The sequence below is a fragment of the Hylobates moloch genome, unplaced genomic scaffold (assembly GCF_009828535.3).
Source record: "Hylobates moloch isolate HMO894 unplaced genomic scaffold, HMol_V3 SCAFFOLD_16, whole genome shotgun sequence".
Classification (NCBI taxonomy): Eukaryota; Metazoa; Chordata; class Mammalia; order Primates; family Hylobatidae; genus Hylobates; species Hylobates moloch.
This window is the reverse complement of record NW_026652291.1, coordinates 30655289-30677136: the sequence shown is the minus strand read 5'-3', so window position 1 is coordinate 30677136 and position 21848 is coordinate 30655289. Positions and strand designations below refer to the sequence as shown.

General features: G+C 42.1%; 1 protein-coding gene across 5 annotated transcripts in view; it reads right to left on the bottom strand.

The window, feature by feature from the left end:
- AREL1 (apoptosis resistant E3 ubiquitin protein ligase 1) overlaps positions 1–21848 on the bottom strand; it is an 88595-nt gene that overhangs the window by 38263 nt on the left and 28484 nt on the right. For 4 of the 5 annotated variants that reach the window (XR_009210242.1, XR_009210241.1, XR_009210240.1 and 1 more), the window contains exons 4-19: positions 20907–21133; positions 19741–19978; positions 13025–13194; positions 12579–12759; positions 12136–12383; positions 10462–10539; positions 9515–9656; positions 9269–9390; positions 7862–7937; positions 7206–7315; positions 6394–6573; positions 6093–6218; positions 3886–4015; positions 3740–3798; positions 1235–1324; positions 1–176 (exon numbers count right to left, since the gene is read on the bottom strand). Coding sequence is in view for 1 of the 5 variants with exons in the window: in XM_032179512.2 (XP_032035403.1) it covers positions 1–176; positions 1235–1324; positions 3740–3798; positions 3886–4015; positions 6093–6218; positions 6394–6573; positions 7206–7315; positions 7862–7937; positions 9269–9390; positions 9515–9656; positions 10462–10539; positions 12136–12383; positions 12579–12759; positions 13025–13194; positions 19741–19978; positions 20907–21133 (2353 nt within the window). In the remaining 4 variants the exon portion in view is untranslated. Of the gene's footprint in view, positions 177–1234; positions 1325–3739; positions 3799–3885; positions 4016–6092; positions 6219–6393; positions 6574–7205; positions 7316–7861; positions 7938–9268; positions 9391–9514; positions 9657–10461; positions 10540–12135; positions 12384–12578; positions 12760–13024; positions 13195–14615; positions 14711–19740; positions 19979–20906; positions 21134–21848 lie in introns of those variants that run through there. The other variant, XR_009210243.1, reaches the window with a different exon arrangement.

Sequence of the window (21848 nt, the reverse complement as noted above, 5' to 3'; positions counted from 1 at the left end):
CACGTGTGTGCAGTAGGCAGCGTGCTATGGGTCGGAGCGGCAATAATCTGAAATGAGGGACAGAGGGCGGCAAAGCCTCCAGGTGGTAGCTGAGAGGAGCCTGTTGTGAACTGAAGTAGCCGAGCCAACTCCTCCTGGGTCAGACTGGAAACCACAGTCCAAAACCACCTCATGACCTGGCAGGGAGAGCACAAGGCTGGGATCACACATGGTAAGCAGCCTAGGATTAGATCCCTGGGGAAGGAACAAGATACACTAAAGTGGGGCTGTGCCCCAGTTACCGTTCAATGAGGACACAGGGTAGGAACAGTTTGACAAGCACTTCAAGAATTTACACTGTTGGCCGGGCACGGTGGCTCACGCTTGTAATCCCAGCACTTTGGGAGGCCGAGGCGGGCGGATCACGAGGTCAGGAGATCGAGACCATGGTGAAACCCCGTCTCTACTAAAAATACAAAAAAATTAGCCGGGTATGGTGGCGGGCGCCTGTAGTCCCAGCTACTCGGAGAGGCTGAGACAGGAGAATGGCGTGAACCCGGGAGGCGGAGCTAGCAGTGAGCCGAGATCGCGCCACTGCACTTCAGCCTGGGCGACAGAGCGAGACTCCGTCTCAAAAAAAAAAAAAAAGAATTTACACTGTCACACGATTAGGAAGGTAGTCACTGACTGTTGGTTCTCTTTCTTTGCCATCTCCAATTTACTACTCCTGTGGCAGTCAGCATGACAGCCCTTAGGGATCAGGGCTCTCTTCTGCCTGGACAACCACCTATCTTTCCCCATGTATCATTTTTTTTTTCCCAGAAAACATGTCAACTGCTTTGACTCCCCTACTTTTTTCTTCTTTTTCTTTTTTTTTTTTTTTTTTTTGAGAAAGAGTCTCGCTCTGTCACCCAGGCTGCAGTGCAGTGGCGTGATCTCAGCTCACTCCACCTCCTGGGTTCAAGCGATTCTCCTGCCTCAGCCTCCCAAGTAGCTGGGACTACAGGCATGTGCCACCACGCCCAGCTAATTTTTTTTTTTTTTTTTTTTCTGTATTTTTAGTAGAGTCGGGCTTTCACCATGCTAGCCAGGCTGGTCTCAAACTCCTGACTTTGTGATCCGCCTGCCTCAGCCTCCCAAAGTGCTGGGATTACAGGGATGAGCCACTGCGCCCGGCCTCCTCTACTTTTTTCTTCTGAAACTTTTTCCTTATAACATGGCACAAATCCAACTGAAAGAAGTTAGGTCCATTTACCTTTTCTCTGAAATGCCATGAGCCACCAACAACTACTGCATGGGCTTTGAAGTCAGACACACTGATGTCTCCAGTCCCACATATCAGCAGCTGGAAAAAGATGGTAAGGTGTTACTATGACAGTCAGAGAGACAAAGACCCAATATAAGGTCAAAATTACCTAAGTTAACAGGTAAAATGTAGAATAAAGAAAACATTACCAGGAAAAAGACAGAAAGTGAGGTCATAATGCCAGAATATTGCTTTAGGAAAATCAATTACATACAATAGGGCAATAAGTTGCTAACCAGTGGGTAAAAAAAAAGATTCACATGGCTTTTAAAATATATATTTATACAAGTGTTGGTGGCCCTACCTGGGACCTCTAAATCTGAATCTCTTGGAACAGGTTATGAGCTTATACAGGAAGAAAAAAAATTGCCCAGGTATTTCTTTCTTTTTTTTAATTTTTTGAGACAGAGTCTCACTCTGTCTCGGCTCACTGCAACCTCCACCTCTCCACCTTGCATGTTCAAGTGATTCTCCTGCCTCGGCCTCCTGAGTAGCTGGGATTACAGGCGAGATATTTCTGATGAACACCCTAAGAACTGCTGCTATGGATTATTTTTAATTGAAACAAAGGACAAAACACACACACACACACACAAAAACTAAGTGTTTCCTGACAGTCTGCTCTAAACTTAGCCTGGGAATATCAAGGAGAAAAGGCAAGCTGTTTCCCCAAAATCCCCAGCCCCATTTATGAATTTGTCGAGGGCCTTTCCTTTTTCTTAGGATGCATTCTTTTGTGGATTGAACTTTTACTACCTTCCCTTCAGCTCTGCCTCTACTTGATCGGATACATTTAAAAGTATGCCAAAAAATGAGAACATTAATGACATCAGAGCCCTAAACATCTTGTTGATGTCCTAATTTGGTTCAGGATCCAGCATGTTACTTAGCAGACTGCAAGTACTCATCCAATAGCTATAAAGAATAAGACATTCTAACCAAGAGACAAGAAGAGCCCAAACTAAGCCTGAGAAGCCTTGGCTCTTTCAAAAAGAACTTGCTAAGCTGACGAGGAACTAAGAGCAGGATGTAGAACAACTCTAAGAGACCATGTCCTTCCTTTCTACTTACTTCTACAAATTGTTACAAATGCTTTGCTTCAAAATAAAACAAAATTTACCAGTAGCTATTCCTCAGCCCAAAAAATAACAGTGTTAGGTAATAGGTTTATCAGAAACTTTAGGCTGAGCTGTGGAGAGTTCATTTTGTTTGGATTTCACATCTGAAGATATAAAACATGAAAATTACAGAAGATTTTGATTCTTGTTCTCAAATCTACTTTAGTCAACAGAAATAAGAATTGGGCAAGACCACCTAAAATTACTTTTTCCCCCATTTTAAAAGAAAACCTTCCTCCCTAAAGAAACAGTTGGCAGAAAGACACTCCTCACAGAAACTATGGGAATTTAGAACTAGTAACTTGCACTGCACCATCTTGTACAGATGTCTCATCTGTGAGCAACAGGCCACAACAAATTGATGTTATTCTTTGCCCACACATGATACGGACTTCAGTTCTGCTAATTATAGAATGGTATTTACCATCTTAGAGCCATTTTTTAGTTGTTACAGGATCTGAAATAAGAATGAATTTACTATATAAATAAAAATATATACTATATACTGTTTTGGTCTAATGCTTTTGAAATATGATCCCATCTTTTGGTTTGTTTCCTTCACTTCATTAGAATGTAGCCCATGAGGGCTGGAACTTTGTCTTATTCGTTACTCTCTCTGCAGTGCCTCAGGAGCACTCAATATATACCTGAAAAAATAAATTCTATTACCCCCTTAAATGTCATAGGATTTTATAGACTGTACATGATACTAACATTCTTTACTACTCAATGATTTTTTTTTTTTTTTTTGAGACAGAGTCTTACTCTGTCACCCAGGCTGGAGTGCAGTGGTGCGATCTCCGATCACTGCAACCTCTGGCTCTGGGGTTCAAGTAATTCTCATGCCTCAACTTCCCAAGTAGCTGGGATTACAAGCGTGCATCACCACGCCCAGCTAATTTTTGTATCTTCAGTAGAGACGGGGGTTTCACCATGTTGGCCAGGCTGGTCTCGAACTCCTGACCTCAGGTGATACACTCACCTCAGCTTCCCAAAGTGCCAGGATTACAGGAGTGAGCCACTATGCCCGGCTTCAGTGATATTTGATGAATACATGAGTATTAATTATTACTCTTTATAAATAATGAGCTACTTGCTACTTTCATTTATTTATTTATCCCTTAAGCTAATGTCTCTGCACTATTTGCTACTAATTTTCACATTCTAATTTTTTAAAGGCCGAAGGGTCAATGAATGGAGGAGCGACAAAAGTGAAACCACCTCTTGCATAAATGGCTTTCCAGCTGCATCTCATAAGAGAAGGTACACCAAGCTGGTTCCTGTAAGCTACAAAAATACCAAGTTAAGAATGGGAATCTGAATTGCAAGCACTTACCTCAAGCTCATTCTCATCAAAAATAGCCAAAAGGTTCTCAGGGACCAATTCATTCAGGCCTGAAACAAAGTAGGCAAGTTAAAGTCATACCTACACTATGGATACAGGTATTTTAACTTCAAGGCCAAGAACAGATAGGATCCCACCTTTTAGGAAATGTTCCACCTCCTCTTTCACTTGACTGGCCAGCCGATATTGGGCCAGCAAATTTAAATAGAAGATTTTATTCGCATTGGTGACTGGAGTTTGAGCTCCACCTGTCATGAGTTCTACAACCTGTAAAAGGCGGCAAAAGACAGACAAGGGAGAGGCTGTGGATGGAAATTTATTAGATGACATCTGCCTAGATGTTTTATAGACACAGCATTACTGACCTCCATCACTGTCAGTCACAAGTTTCTGCTGTGCATTCAGCTGTGCATTCTGCTGTGCATTCAACACACTTGGTTTAATTTAGTTCCTAAGCTTCAGGGTTCCTACCACTATTGCTGTATACTAGCTATTATTTCTGAAATGGGTGTCTGGGTAAGGTCTTCTCTGACTCAGTCAAGTAGTAGTGATGCAATAGGAAGATATTATGGCTCCTCGTTAGCAATGTTTTAATCTACGATCCAAAATGAAACCACTATTGACCTCTTCTCTAAGCAACTAAGAGCAAAGTCAGATAAGCAGTAAAGAAGTCTTTTTATGTCTCAGAAATTCCAAGATGGGAACAACTGTTCCCACACATTCTTTTATCTCTAATGTGAGTCAACAGAACAAGCCACAGTTTGATACTTGAAGATCCTGGATTCTAATCGCAGCCCTGATGCTAGCTTGCTACAGACCTTTGGTTAATTGCCGCTCCAGACCTTAGGGGAAATTATTTGGCCCTAATTTTCCTCTCTCCAAAGAAAAAGGTGAACAAACTGTATGACTCTCAAACAGAATTGGTATCCCCCAATAAACTCCTAAGGGAACTTTGAAGGAGCCCTGAAGCACAGCTTAAAACCATCATCCAGGAATACTTGTGTAGAGTGACCAAGGTTGTCTCCACAGGTGAATGAAGTTACAAGATCAGATTTTAAGAGAACAGCATGGTAGCAATAGCATGCTACTCCACAGCAGGAATTCTCAATGGATCTAAAAATGTTAAAACTTTTTTTCTGTTGGTATGCACAATCCTGGATTTTTTTTTTAATGTAAGCATTTCTATCTAGGAGACTAAGAAATAAATCATTAAGATTTAGTATTCATATTAAACACAATTAAAATGAGCACTACCCTGGGTCTGAGGACCCTAATTCAGTGTCCTATGGACTCTAACTGCCTTATCACGCCAGCTCAGGAAGTCAGGTCTAATCCCATGTGTACAAAGGCAGACAGCTGGGAATCCCATAATTTTCAGAAAGGGTATCTGATTATCAGTATAGTGGTACCAATGGTCATAATTTTTCAATCATTCCTATTCTGCTTTTAACTTTAAATTTAATGCAACTTTAGCTTCATCATTATCATTTGATGCTGTTTAACACCACAATGTAAATAGAAGCACATGCATTGGAAATATCTCTGGCCCATCATTTTCTAATAAAAAGTTTTGGTTTTATTATTTTGAGATAGGGTTTTGCTGTGTCACCCAGGCTGGAGTGCAGTGGTGCAATCATAGCTTACTGCAGCCTTAACCTCCTGGGCTCAAGAGATGTTCCAGCTTCAGCGCCCACTTCCTCCCACACTCCCCCAGTAGCTAGGACCACAGGCACAGGCCACCATACCCAGCTAGATTTTTAAAAGTTTTTGTAAAGACAGGGTCTTGCCAAAGTTGCCCAGACTGGTCTTGAACTCCTGGTCTCAAGCCATCCTCCTGCCTCAGCCTCCCAAAGTGCTGCAATTACAGGCCATGAGCCACTGCACTCAGCCAAAAAGTTTAAAAATACCCAGGCATTGTGTTAAAATAGGAATCACCTACATCACTACTGCGAATGTTGACAAAGACACTGCCATCTCCTCCAAATCTGCTTGTACAGTGACACTTCATCATCATTCAGTTATTTTTTAACTGGAAGTAGGACTCGGTTGGACAGATGGAGATATGCGTCTTTTGTTTCACTCAAATGGGCTGAGATCATAAAGCGTAGGATGCAATGTCCTACAGCTGTGCTGTCCAATACAGCAGCTGCTAGCCAAGTGTAGTTATGTAAGTATAAATTAACTAAAATGAGAAGTTCAGTTATTATGTCACCCACGTTTTGGGTGTTTAATAGACAACACAAATATGGAACATTTCCACCACTGCAGAAAGTTCTCTTAGACAGTCCTGCTCTATAGGAAACTGGAGAACATAGGACCCAGAGGCTTTGGTCCTCTTTCTCACCTTATCCAATTGACCTGATTTATTATATTTCTCTTCTGCAAAGACCAGCTCCATCTCACTCGTGTCATTGTTGAGGATAAAACAAACTTTAGATTTGTAGAATTCTGGGTCATCTGTTTCAAAGTACTGAGGAGGCAGAAAGACACAGAACAGAACATGAATACTCTTGCCCTAAAAGTTGTAACTGCTTAGAACCACTTATCCCTTCAACCTTAAAAATTATTATTTACAAGCCCAGGAGGAGAGATTTCAGGGTTAATGGCCAGGTGCCTTAGTAGGAAATGCACACCCAAGATGTTACCTTGTAATGCATACGCAGTCCTATGATTTGGGCCAGGAAAGAGCGGGTGAAGCGAGCTCGGACCAATTGCTTGTAGGCTCCTCCTAGAGAGGACTCATAGAGACACTTGCCCACGAGCCGTCCCGCAAACTCATACATTTTCAGGCGCAGATGAGCGGGGCGATTAGGGTTAGGATGCACCTGTCCAAGAAAGAGACTGAAAGGCCCTGGGCCATTTTTCTTCAAGCCCAGTTCTGGAAAGACCCTTCTTCCCCAACCCCATGCCAAAGGAACAAGAATGTCACTGTGAGGATCAGAGCCCATCCAAATGTTAGTTTTTTGGTAGCCACCACTGAGTAATTCAAAGTGACTGGACGATAAAGGGCAAAGGTGGACTTAATTAAGAATCTTATATTAAGTTTGTGGTTAATCAGCAGATGATGTGATGCCTTTTCCCTAAACCAGAACTTCTTTCAGCCAAAGTGTACTTCTCTACTCCTGACACCTTTGTCTAGACAAAGATCTAGTACAGGAATCATTTGCTTCAGGTATGTTTTGAGAAAGAGGCTTAATTATTATAATAATTAGTAGAGTAGACTATACTATAATGTTTTTTTCAAATATTCAGCTGCCTGCATTTTTGCTTATTTTACAGATGAAATAATAAAGGCAAAGAGGAGGAAGACAATCTGATTAGCTCATATTTTAAGCAGTAAAATTAAGAATAGGACACAGGTTGTCAGGTTCCCAGATCAGTTTCATAATTTTGAATCCTTGTTAGTCTACCCAAGATAACATAATCCACATTTTCCACCCACCCGTCACCGACTCACTAATGCTTGGTTGTTGTCACTGAACCGGGTGAAGAGCTGATTGGTGGTATCAAATAGTGCTTTGCAGATTAGCTCAAACCATTCCCGGCGAGGCCCTCCCCAATCCAGAGCTGAAAAGCATAATGAACATAAAAAATGACTCTGCCCTACCTCCTCTTACCACTTTTGTTTATTGAGTCATCATTTTATACTCTCCACATTCCCTCTATTGTACTACCCTGGTGTTTCTCCGTTGTAACTCATCTAGACTGTGGTCCTTTGGAAATCCCATCCCTTTTTGTAGGATTAATGGTACTCTGATCACTAAGGAAAAGCTCCCTAGTATGGAAACACCAGAGGTCGGAGATCCCAGGAAATGGACATTTCTCTCAAGGTAACCATGGTTCAAACACTTAGAACTGTCTCTCCAAGTCCCTGTATGTCTGTGTTCCACAAGCTCCTCAATGCCATCCTGGCCAGTAAATACCACCCTTTTTTTCTTGACTCATGGTTCCCTTTTCCTTGGGGAAAAAAAAAACCTAGGTTTTTTTTTTTAGGGAGTGAGTAGGAGGTAAGGGTTGCTTTTTTTTTTTTTTTTTTTTTGTAGAGAGGGAGTAAGAGAAGGTGGGAGTGGGGAGGAGAGTTTAAAAAGATGAATATAAAATTTCAAAACTGACCTTCTTCATCCTGAAAAACAACCTCAAAGTTCTTGCTCCAATCTGAGATGGAGAAATTCCGAGTGGCTTTCAGAGACTGAAAAGCAGTGAAAGGAAGGGAATTGTCAGAACACTGGCTGGTGTCCTCTGGATGTTAAAGACAACAACACAAGAGCACTGCCATTGTCTGTTGGACTAACTACGACTGCCTGAAGGAGATATGTTACTCATAAACAAGCTTTAATGATACCACCTGACATTTAAAATGCACATAACTTCAAATTTAAAGTTTTTAAAAATGATCTGATTTGTCTTTACATCATCACTTTGTGGGAAAGCTGAAGTTGTTTTTCTTCCTTTTCTTTTGTTTTAAACAATCCTTGTTTTAGCAATGAAAACATTCTTGAATGAAGAAGTAAAAAATGACTCAAGTCAGTAAGCTGTAGGCAAAAAGAACCAAGGAATCCTGGTTTTCAGCAAAGTATGGTCTATCCACCAGACATCTTTATACACAAGGCTAGGTTCAGACAGCGAGCCATGCCACACGGAGAATATGGCTGAGAAAAGGGGTTTCCAGTCACACCTACCAGAGCCAAACATCACAAACACTTTCTGGACAGGAACCAAGCCTTCTCATTCCTGGGGAATGTAAGAACTATGCCAGTGTCTGTGCAGTGGAGACAGACACACATCAGGTGTTCCTTTTCCATCAGACCAAAGTGACAACAAAAATCATTTCCTTTTAATTCAACAAGAGCTCTTCTATTCCAGGGATTCAGTAATGACAAGTTTCTTCTGTAATCATTATTTACACCTGCCCTACATAGGCGTTCCATGGGACTGTTCAGGAACCCATTCAGTAGATTTGAAGGCCAGTAAGTAAAACTGCTCTCCCCTCGATAACATACCTCCAACAAAACTGCCCCAAATTTCGTAGAATCAAATAGATGAACAGACATATGTAAAGAGAGAAATTTAGGTTTCAGAAATTTAGTGTATCTGTCTTTTACAGATTTAAACAGATAAATTTAAGTTTCATGAAAAAGATAACCAGATCAGGCATGGTAGCTCATGCCTGTAATCCCAACACTTTGGGAGGTTGAGGCGGGTGTATCACTTGAGTCCAGGAGTTCAAGACCAGCCTGAGCACATGGCAAAATCCCATCTCTACAAAAAATACAAAAATTAGCCAGGCATGGTGACACATACCTATAGTCCCAGCTATTTGGGAGGCTGAGTTGGGAGGATCACAAGCCTGGGAAGATCGAGGCTGCAGTGAGCCATGATTGCACCACTGCACCCCAGCCTGGGCAACAGAGTGAGACCCTATCTCCCAAAAAAAACAAAAACAAAAACAGTAACCTGCAGAATATAGATGTTCAATTAGAAAACTTTGGTATCTGCTAACAGAGATGAAATTTTACCTACCGATTCCAACAAGGCATGTCTGCTGACCTTCAGGGTGACTCTGGAATGTGGTCTTTTCATATGTACCTGCCGAAGCTCTCGCTGGAAAAAGTTCACCTTGTCCTGAAAGGTCTCAGAGCCTCCTGAGGAGCAGCAAGATCCATCATTACAGCCTCATTACAAGCCATCTGTGTAGTCCTGCCTCTCCACCCTCATGGATGTGGCTGGGCTCACTATCTTCCCTATAGAATCCCTGTGTAACCTCACCTATGTTCTTATGCAGCGAGCGGATAAAAGTGGCTGCTAGAATGTTCCTCTCCTTACAGCTGAGCTCCACAGGAGGTTGAATGCCATCATCCACCACCAGTGTGAGGAGCTTATGGACAGGGTCAGGACCAAGGTATGAAAACTGGTTAAGAAAAAGAAAGAAATTAATCTATAAAACCCTCAAGCCCAGTAAAAGTCCTCCACAGTTCTACCCTCTGTACCAACCAACAACAATAAGTTAGGCTTGTTTTCTCCAAATGAGGACCTACCAGGAATACATTTCATTATTTTTCCCTTCAGCGATTTACATTTCAACATTTTATTTTAGTCACAGAGACTGCCTTTAGTTAGGACCACCAGCAAAACTACAGACCTTCCAACATAAAATATAAGAAGGGTGATATGTTAAATAGCAATAAATGGCAATATGGTGATATATTAAATAGCAATAGTAAGGATATATTAAATAGCAATAAATGACTACTCCAAACTGATCAGAAGAAAATTATTTTTATAAAATGGCATATTCTAGCCTTTGGGCAAAAGTTTAGATTCCAGAAGCCCAGAAAAGTTAAAAACAAACAATGTATTTTAATATATGAGAGTGCTGCTTCTAAAGGAGTTAGCTTCAGCACACTGGGAGACCAAGCTTGGGCCAGAGTTACAAACATCTTCTCTATTAACTTAGTCTTGAAGGCAAAGGATCACTGTTGAAGTATTCTGAGTTGCTACTAATTCCTGTTTCTGTAGGCATGCGTCCTTCCAGAATTTATATATTCTTCATGCCATTTAGTGAGGAGATAATGATGCTTTATTTGGCAACGAATCCTGTGTACACTGTGAGATCTTGCAGAAACATTAAAAGTGCTTCTGAGAAAAAATAAAAGGCTGAGATAGTCCAGAGATGAAGCATGCTTGATGTGAACCAGATGTAAGGTTCAGCTTACTTTTGTTCCCGGACACACTCGGAAGGTGTAAAGGCGCCAGGGGATGATCTTCAGGTAGAACTCCTTCACTGAGAATTGCTGGAGGACCAACAGACAGGAAATGAAGTGAATGATAAATAAAAAGGCTCTATTTGGGTATTCTCATTCAAATATCATAGTCCCTATTTACATTTCTCATAACCTTTCCTCTCCATGGACAAAAGTAATAATTTAGTGAGTACTAAAGTCAAATAAATACATTAACTCTCTATTTAAAAAGGCAAATTAAAAATATTACCCTGATGGCCAAGTGTGGATGGCTCACACCTGTAATCCCAGCACTTTGGGAGGCCGACACAGGCAGATTACTTGAGGCCAGGAGTTCAAGACCAGCCTGGCCAACATGGCAAAACTCACTCTCTACTAAAAATACAAAAAAATTAGCTGGGTACAGTAGCTCATGCCTGTAATCCCAAGTACTTGGGAGGCTGAGGCACGAGAATCGCTTGAACCCGGGAGGCAGAGGGTGCAGTGAGCTGAGATTGGACCATGGCACTCCAGCATGGGTGACAAAGTGAGACCCTGTCTCAAAAAATAAAATAAAACAAATAAAAAAATATGACTCTGACAATGCAGTGTCACACAGAGATATTTCATAATTGTAATACTCAAGTCTTTCTAAATATCTAGGATCAGGTTTTCACTTTATGAGAACAGAATATTTCACCTAGAAACAATCAAAATCTCCTTCTGCTCAGCCCCATGATGCTCAGAATGACTTCCTCCAAGTTACTGGACAGCAAACACCAGCAACCCATATATACTGCTTTATACCTATTTGAATGGTGCCAAGGATCTGCCAGGGAAGGCAGGCAAGATGGGGTGAGCTGGAGTGGAATACGTTGGTGGTATAGGGGAAGGTCCTCACACAAAAAAGTTCATATAAAAAAGGAAAAGACAATGCAAAAATTTTTTAATCTTAAAAAATCCCTTTTATCTGAATGTGCAGGTCAGTTGTTTTTTTGATTAAAAAAAAAAGTTTAAAGAAAATTTCAAACACATACTAAAGAAGACAAAGAAGCATAATGAAACTATCAGCTGCTTCAACAATTACCAATTCATAGCCAATCTTGTTTCATTTATTCACTTACCCATTTCTCTCATTACCATCACCCCTAGTCCAAATTAAGGCTAGATTTTTAAATGAAGAATGGTACACAGCAAAGTGTTCTGAAGTAGAACAGAATTAGAACTAAGTTTTGGTTATGAGATTAAAGAGATGTAGTGGGATGTTTCACAGAGTCTCATTTTTATGAGGACTGAATGAATAAGGAAAAACAAATATTAAAAAGAAACTAACACAAAGTGCTTCTTAGCTCAGGGGCTTGGGAAATTCACCTTCTTTCCTCTGCCAAAATTTCTTTACTCCAATCCTGTAGCCTAATAGTGACATCCATTTACTGTGGTTTCATGAATCACAGAATAAAAGATCAAATTGTTTTGACACAGCACAAGAAGCCAACAGTAATTTTTATGCTAGCAAGAAATTTTTAACGGTTGAAAGTGGCTTTCTATACAACTAGTTAACAATCTTGCCCTGATTCTCAGACTGTTACTTTGTGGTTTCTGCTACCAAATACCAATTACACACAGGTTCAAGCAGAGGGATTTTATGTCAAGAATGGAAGGTCCAACCTTTGGTGACACATAGCAGTACACCTTCTTCGGTTTCTTCACCTTCTCAGGGGTGTGGCACTCAGAGGGCGAGTCTTCATCTTCCTCTTCAACAGCAGTGGATGGCCGGCGCTGGGAAGAGGTCATGTGCATGGGTGGCAGGTGCCATGGAGTGCTGCTATAGTTGGTAGCATTATAAAGATAAGCCTCAAAGTAAATGCTCACGCCTGAAGTGGACACATTGCGTTCGACGATATTCTTCTCATCCTCTGAAGTATAATAAGGAATAAGGTTTAAAGTAGAAGTCAGGGGAGAAAAAAATTACCTATCACTAGCCTTTTAGTCCATAGCACAAGCCAAATGTGGCCCAAATATCAAATGTTTGTGAGGTCAGACAAATGAGTGCAAACAGGCAAAGAAGTGGCTGAAGAACAGCACTAAATCATACTTTTCTTTTAACTTACCACTTAGGACAATAATGTCAAATTCACCATTATTGATTGGCTGATTCTGGTATGAAATGCAAGCATGGAAGCAGCCTCGAGAATGCAGGGTGAGTCGCAAGAACACCTGGAAAGTCTGCCTGTTGGATGTTACTGACTTCTCAAATGAGACACCAGTACTCTCTTCTTCTTGAGGGCCGAGCTATAGGAAGGCAACAGGGCATCACTTAACATATAGTATTTTTCCCATTTACAAGTCACTTTACTCTTTACAAAGAGCTTTCCTATCTATGATCTAATCTAAATCACAAAATTACTAATGAGACAGGTATTGTCAGATGAAGATACAGACAGCACAGAAGTCAAGGAGAAGGAAACAGGGATCGAAGTGAATTAGAAGGTGTGAGAATAACAGAGAAAGGAGCCAGCTCTCTCTAGCACACAGATAAAGAAGGGAGGCTGCTTACCTCATGAATGGACAAGGTGTAATTGTGCTCATCTCTCAAGGACATGGAATTGTTGGTGGGATTATCATACTCATCTCGGGGTACTATTTGAAGGGTGTGCGGCTGCCCACAGGTCAATACAAGAGTAGAAAAATGGCACACAATTTTGGTCTTAGAAGGAACCACCATTCCTGGAACAAAGACAATGGAATCTAACATTATTGTATTTCATTTTATTTATTTATTATTTTTTTTTTGAGACGGAGTCTCGCTCTGTCGCCCAGGCTGGAGTGCAGTGGCGCCATCTCGGCTCACTGCAAGCTCCGCCTTCCGGGCTCACACTATTCTCCTGCCTCAGCCTCCCATAGCTGGGACTATAGGTGCCTGCCACCATGCCCGGAGAATTTTTTTTTTTTTTGTATTTTTAGTAGAGATGGGGTTTCACCGTGTTAGCCAGGATGGTCTCGATCTCCTGACCTCCTGATCCACCCGCCTCGGCCTCCCAAAGTGCTGGGATTACAGGCGTGAGCCACCAAGCCCGGCCGGAATCTAACATTTAAAGGTGCTCTTCAGGGCACAAAGATCTGCTCAGTGGGTCCTAGAAAGCTAGGTTTCCTCCCAATTCCTAGGGATAAATAACACTATCAAGAGGAAGAGAGACCAGGTGCGGTGGCTCACACGTGTAATCCCAGCACTTTGGGAGGCCAAGGCCAGAGAATCCCTTAAGGATCCCTTAAGAAGTTCAAGACCAGCCTGAGCAACATAGCGAGACCGTCTCTACAAAAAATAAAAATTAGCCGGGCATGGTGGTTCATGCCTGTGTGTGTCCCAGCTACTCAGGAGATTAAGGCAAGAGGATCACTTTAGCCCAGGAGGTAAAGGCTACAGTGAGCTATGACCACACCATTGCATTCTAGCCTGTGTGACAAAGGAAGACCCTGTCTCTCTTTTTTTTTTTTTTTTTGAGACAGAGTCATGCTCTGTCACCCAAGCTGGAATGCAGTGGCATGATCTCGGCTCACTGCAACCTCTGCCTATCGGGTTCAAGCGATTCTCCTGCCTTAGCTGAGTAGCTGGGACTACAGGCACCCGCCACCACACCCAGCTAATTTTTGTATTTTTAGTAGAGACAGCGTTTCACCATATTGGCCAGGCTGCTCTTGAACTCCTGACCTTGTAATCTGCCCGCCTCGGCCTCCCAAAGTGCTGGGATTACAGGCGTGAGCCACTGTGCCCAGCTAACACCCTGTCTCTTTATTTAAAAAAAAAAAAAAAAAAGAGGAGAAAACAGAAATGAATTTGGGGGCTTATTTTTTTTACAAATTCTTAACCACTGCAAACCCTAAGCAAAATGAAAAAAACTTGGAAGAAATAAAACAAAAAAACCAACAAACAACTAAACAAATGGAGATATGTTTATGGAAGATCCAACATAGTACAGATGTCAATTTTCCCCAAATTGATATATAGGTTTAACAAAATTCTTATCAAAATTCCAGCAAGATTATTTATAGATTTAGTTAAGATTATTCTAAAATTTAAATGGAAAGGCAAAGGAACTAGAATAGCTAAAACAATTTTGAAAAAGAAGAATAAAGTGGAGTCAGCTTACCAATTTCAAGACTTATTATAAGAGCTACAGTAATCAGGCTGTGCAACTTGGCTCACGCCTGTAATCCCAACACTTTGGAAGGCCAAAGCAGGAAGATCACTTGAGTCCAGGAGTTCGAGACCACCCCGGGCAACATAGTGAGACCCTATCCCTACAAAAAAGATAAAAAACTAGCTGAGCATGGTGGTGCACGCCTGTAGTCCCAGCTACTCGGGAGGCTGAGGCAGGAGGATCACTTGAACCCAGGAGGCCAAGGCTGCAGTGAATCATGATCGCACCACTGCACTCAGCCTGGGTGACAGAGTGAGACCCTGTCTCAAAAAAAAAAAAAAAAAAAAGAAGAGAGAGCTACAGTAATCAAGATTCTGTGGTACTGGCGGAGGGATAGGTACATAAGATTAATGAAATAAGCCCCCACAAATATGTCCAACTGCTTTTTGATAAAGGTACAAAAGCAATGTAATAGAAGAAAGATGAAAGACCACCTTTTCAACAAATGATGCTGGAGTAAATAGACATGTATAAGAAAAAAAAAAAGGACCTTGACCCAAATCTCATATATTAAAATTAACTAAAAATAGATCATGACCCTAAATACACATTTTCAAACTGTAAAAACTTTTGGGAAAAAAAGAGAACATCTTCAGGATCTGAGACCAAAGATTTCTTAGACACCAACAGTTTGACCATAAAAGAAAAAAATGGATGCACTGGATTTCTTTCTTTCTTTTTTGAGACAGGGTCTCACTTTGTCACCCAGGCTGGAGTGTAGTGGCATGATCACAGCTCACTGCAGCCTCAACCCCCTGGGCTTAAGTTATCCTACCACCTCACTTCTCCACCCTACTCCCCAGTAGCTGGGACTAAAGGTGCACGCCACCACACCCAACTAATTTATAAAATTTTTGTAGAGATGACGTCTCACTATGTTGCCCAGGCCAGTCTTGAACTCCTGGGCTCAAGTGATTCTCCCACCTCAGAAAGTGGATTTCATCAAAATTGAAAACATGTGCTCTGTGAATAACTCTGTTAAGGGAATAAGAAGAAAAGCTCAGCCTGAGCAACATGGCAAAAAGCCCCATATCTACGAAAAATATAAAAATTAGCCAGGTGTGGTTGCACATGCCACAGTCCCAGCAACTTGGGAGGCTGAGGTGGGAGATCACCTAAGCCCAGAGAGGTGAAGGCTGCAGTGAGCCATGACTATGTTACTGCACTCCAGCATGGGTGACAGAGTGATACCTTGTCTCCAAAAAGAAAGAAAGAAAAGCTACAGATGGGGAGAAAATATTTGCAGACCATATGTTTAACAAAGGACTAGCATATAGAATATATACAGAACTCTGAAAAGTCAACAGTAAAAAGCCAAAATGGGCCGGGCACGGTGGCTCATGCCTGTAATCCCAGCACTTTGGGAGGCCAAGGCGGATGGATCACCTGAGGTCAGGAGTTTGTGACCAGCCTGGCCAACAGGGCAAAACCCCATCTCTACTAAAAATACAAAAAACTAGCTGGGCGTGATAGCAGATGCCTGTAATCCCAGCTACTTGGGAGGCTGAGGCAGGAGAATTGCTTGAACCTGGGAGGCGGAGGTTGCAGTGAGCTGAGATTGTGCCATTGCACTCCAGCTTGGGCGTCAGAACGAGACTCCATCTCAAAAAAAAGAAAATAATAAATAAATAAATAAATAATCATCCCATTAGATAATGGGCAAAACGGCCAGGTGTGGTGGCTCATGCCTGTAATCCCAGCACTTTGCAGGGCCAAGGGGGTGGATCGCTTGAGCTCAGGAGTTCCAGACCCGCCTGGCCAACATGGCAAAACTCTGTCTCTACAAAATATACAAAAATTAGCCAGGCATGGTGGTGCGTGCCTGTAATCCCAGCTACTCAGGAGACTGACACAGGAGAATTGCCTGAACCTGGGAAGTGGAGGTTACAGTGAGCCAAGGTAGTACCAGTGTACACCAGCCTGGGCAAGAGCAAGGATGTCTAAAAAAAAAAAAAAAAAAAGAAAGAAAGAAAAGAGAAGAGAAGAGAAGAGAAAAGAAAAGGAAAGGGACAAAAGACATGAAGAGACATTTCACCAGAGGATACATAGATGACAGACAGGCACATGAAAAGATGTTCAATAGCATTAACTATTTAAGAAATGCAAATTAAAAGCACGATGAGATACCACTACACACTTATCACAATGGCTAAAATAAAAAATAATGACAACATTAAATGTTAGCAAGGATGTGAAGAAACTGGACCATTCATACATTGCTGGTGGGAATGTAAAATGCTACAGCCACTCTGGAAAAGAATTTGGCAATTTAAAAGAAACTAAGCATACAACTGCAATACATCTCAGCAACTGCATACTAGAGAAATGAAAATTTATGTTCACATAAAAACCTGTAAGTGAATATTTATAGCAGCTTTATTCATCATAGCCCCCAAATGGAAACAACCCAGATGTCCTTTAACAGGTGAATAGTTAAACAAACTGGTACATTCAGACCACAGAATATACGTAGAGTATCCCTAATCCAAAAACCAGAAATCCAAAATGCTCCAAAATCCAAAACATTTTGCGTACCTACATGATACTCAAAGGAAATGCTCACTGAAGCATTTAGGGTTTCAGATTTTTGGCCTAGGGATGCTGAAGTGGTAAGTAAGCATATTGCCAATATTCCAAAACCCGAAAAATCCAAAATCCAAGACACTTCTAGGCAGACACAGTGGCTCATGCCTGTAATCCCAGTACCCTGGGAGGCCAAGGCAGGAGGATCGCTTGAGGCCAGGAGTTAGAAACCAGCTTGGTTAACATAATGAGACTGTCTCTACAAAACAAAAAATCAAAACATTAACCAAGCGTGGTGGTGCACACTTGTAGTCCCAGCTACTTGGGAGGCTGAGGTGGAAGGATTGCTTGGGCCCAGCAAGTCAAGGCTATAGTGAGCCATGATCCTGCCCCTGCATTCCAGCCTAGGTGACAGAGCAAGGCCCTGTCTCAAAAACAACAAAACATTCCTACACCACGTTTGGAGAGAAAAAAACCACAAAACCACACTTCTGGTCCCAAGCATTTTGGATGAAGAATACTCAACCTGTACTACTCAGCAGTAAAAAGGAACCAACTACTGATACACTCAGTAACCTGGATGAATCTCCAGAAAATTATGCTGAGTGAGGAAAAGTCAATCCCAACAGGTTATATACTATATGATTCTAGTTATATAATATTCTTCAAATGACAAAATTATAGAAATGGGGAATAGATTCGTGGGTTGCCAGGGGTTAAGAAACAGGTTGGGGGTCGGGTGGGGGGGGGCACGTACGGCAGCTCATGCCTGTAATCCCAGCATTTTGGGAGGCTGAGGCGAGCGGATCATGAGGTCAGGAGATCGAGACCACCCTGGCCAACATGGTGAAATCTTGTCTCTACTAAAAATACAAAAATTAGCTGGGTGTGGTGGCACGTGCTTGTAATCCCATCTACTCAGGGTGAGGCAGGAGAATCCATTGAACCAGGGAGCTGGAGGTTGCAGTGAGCCAAGATGGCACCACTGCACTCCAGCCTGGCAACAGGGCAAGACGCCGTCAAAAAAAAAAAAAAAAAAAAAAAAAAAAAAAAAACCGGGTGGGGGGGGATGGGGGATGGGTGTGGCTATAAAAGGGCAACATAAGGGATACTTGTGATGATGGAAATGTTCTGTACTTTGACTGTATCAATGTCAATAACCAGGCTGTTATATTGTACTAGTAGTTTTGGAAAATGTTACCATTGCAGGAAACTGGGAAAAGGGTACACCAGATCTCTGTATTATTTCTTACAAATGCGTATGAATATACAATTATCAAAAAATAAAAAGTTTAATTTTTTAAAAAAGGCTGGTACATATAAAGATATGAGCTGTTCTCTCCTGGTGGCAAGGAGGTGGGTGATGATAATTCATATGAAAAGGAGCATCTGAGTGAGGCACTTAAGCAAAGGAGAGGATACATGGAGAGAGAGATGGCTTGGGAGCCACTTTGTCCAGAGCTTTACTCCGCTATCAGAGAAAGAAAATTAAGGACTAGTCAAGCAAAGATACACAAATCTTAAGGCCCCACTCAGTACGGTTTCACTTCAAAAGTTACCCAGGGACCCTAGGTACTATTATCTGTGGATGCCACAGCCCTTAGCCCTTAAGAACTAACCAAACTAATGACTCAGCAATTTTACTCCCAGAGTAACAAAAACATGTCAACACAAAAACTTGTACACAAATGTTCACAGCAGTATTGCTTACAGTACCCAAAAGTAGAAACAACTTGACCACCAACTGATGAAAGGATAAATATGGCATGTACACACAATGGAATATTATTTGTCAATAAAAAGCAATGAAGTACAGATTCACACTACAGCATGACTGAATCTGGTTTAGATACTAGTACCCTCCAAATCGCATGCTGAAATGTGATTCCTAGTGTTGGAGGTGGGGCCTGGTGGGAGGTGATGGGGTCATAGGGGAGGATCCCTCATGAATGGCTTGGTCCCCTCCTCATGGTGATGAATAAGCTCTTGTTCTGAGTTCATAAAAGATCTGTTTGTTTAGAAAAGCCCAGCACCTCCTCCCTCTCTCTCTTGCTCCCTCTCTCACCATTTGACACTCCTGCTCCCGTTTCACCTTCCACCATGAGTGGAAGCTTCGTGAGGCCTCACCAGAAGCAGATGCTGGTGCTATGCTTTTTGTACAGTTTGCAGAACCATGAGCCAAATAAACCTCTTTTCTTTATAAATACTCAGTCTCAGGTATTTCTTTACAGCAAGACAAAAGCAGCCAAACACAGTAGGCAAATCCACAGAGGCAGCTGATGAGTGGCTGCCTAGGTCTGGGGGATTTGGGGAAAAAGTGACTACTAACATGTATGGGGTTTCTTTTTGAGGTGATGAAAATGCTCTAAAATCGACTGTGATGACGGCTGCATTTAAAGAACCATTAAACTGTATACTTTAAAAGGATGAATTTTATGGCATGTGAATTAAATCTCAATAAAGGTATTATTTTTAAAAAGGAAAGACAGGATGGAAAGAGTGAGACAGAGGGAAGGAGACAAAGGGAAAAAGAAAGGAAAAAAGAACCTACCAGGTTGAAAAATTTTGTAGTAGGGACTATATGCCACATTTAATCCACCAAGCTTCACTGTGATTTCATAACGCCCAGCTTTGCGCACAGTGAAGGCCACTTTTACTACGTTGGAATTGGGCTCCTGAAGGACTTCCTGGGTCACTGGAATTTCCACTGCTAGCTCGACATGAGAGATGTGAACTCTTAGTCCCACAGGCCGATGTGCAGGGAAAGGCTGCCCATTCTTATAGAATAACTGCCATGGGGAGAAGAAGGACACATGTTAGCAAGCAGAGGAAAAAAACATTTCCAGTGTAGAGTGAGTGGGGAGAGAGGAAGTAGCTGGCAGAGACCACACTGGTAAATCCCAGTACCTACCCTGTTCCTCACAGTCCTGCTTACAAAAACACAGAGAGAAACAAATCCCCTCAATACTCTAAAGAAAACCATTAAGTCATTAGCAAATTCTTAACTTGTTCAGAGGACAAGGGTAGAATTTACCACTAAATCAAGAAAATGTACATTTTAACTTGCCACTTCTGAACCACCAATGCTGCCTCCTTGGTCTTACCAGCCCTTTATATTATCAATGCTAACCCAAATTTAAAGGTAAGTTAGCCGGCAGCACTTGCAATGAGTGAACGAAAGTGTTACCAGACAAAGGTAGGAGGGGTTCAGACTCTCAAGCCAAGCTTAATGCTACAGTGGAGAAGTCAAGGCAGGAGTTGGGAAATATTTTCTGTAAAGTGCCAGAGAGTAAATGTTTTGGCTTTGTGGGCCGTACACAACTACTCAACTGTCATAGCTACTCAGGTGTGAAAACAGCCATAGTCAATACATGATGAATGGGTGTGGCTGTGTTCCAAGACAAATGTATTTAAAGAAACAGAAGGTGGGCCTGATTTGCTAACCCCTCTCTATAATACTTATTCTTTTCTGTAATATTTTTCTTATTTTGAAAAGGTGACATTAAGCTTTATACTTCTTCAAAGCTAAGGACCTATTAAATCAAAATGACTGAGAGATTTGTGACTCTTTAGATAGTAGCAATTCACTAGTTCCTGGAAGGGGTTGAAAAACAAGAAAAAATGTTAACATTCCAGGCCAGCACCTGGTAGTGTTGAACTGGGCTCTGGAAAGCAAGTTACTCAGAAACCCCAATGGAGACAGAAACATTCCCTTACATGCACTCGGAAGGCCATGCTGTGGCCCACCTCATAGGGGTCCTTCCAATCCCAGAAGACTTTGCAAGACCGGGGATCCAGGTAATTTCCCCGCACGTAGTCATAAATAGTCCGGTCCCCTCGGCGCTCGCGGTCCTCATTCTGGAGGAAGCTGACTACACGTGCGGCAAGCTCAAAGAGGAACTTAATTGTGAAGAAGAATGCAACCACAGATACTGTGATTCCACCTATGCAAAAGAGAGAACACACAAACCGCCTGCCAGTTACACATTACAGCTTTTCATTATGCAACAGTCCAGCCATTTCTCAAAAATTAAAGGAGGTCAGGATGAGACTGTAAGACTGCCAAAGAAACTGCACTGGGCACTACCTCTGTGGATAAGAAAGGAACTTCTACACCAGGGGTCAGTAACTACAGTCCTCAGGCCAAAGCCCACCACTGCCTATTTCGGTAAATAAAGTTCCATTGGGATACAGCCACACCTATCATTTATAAATTGTCTATGGCTACTTTTGCACCACACTGGCAGAGTTGAGTCATTGAAATGAGCCTTCAGAACCAAAAATATTTACTCTCTGGCCTTTTATAGAAAAAGTTTGCAAACTCTTGCTCTATATGAGCTGCATATAATGTCCGCCCTGCTCCCCACCTTCCTGCACTTGCTGGGCCCCCCACAGAAGCAGTAAAAAGGATGTGCCTTTGGTTCCCACCATTTCCTTCTTAAAGAATGCATTATTTGGCTGGGCGCGGTGGCTCACGCCTGTAATCCCAGCACTTTGGGAGGCCGAGGCGGGCGGATCACGAGGTCAGGAGATCGAGACCATCCTGGCTAACACGGTGAAACCCCGTCTCTACTAAAAATACAAAAAATTAGCCGGGCGAGGTGGCGGGTGCCTGTAGTCCCAGCTACTCGGGAGGCTGAGGCAGGAGAATGGCGTGAA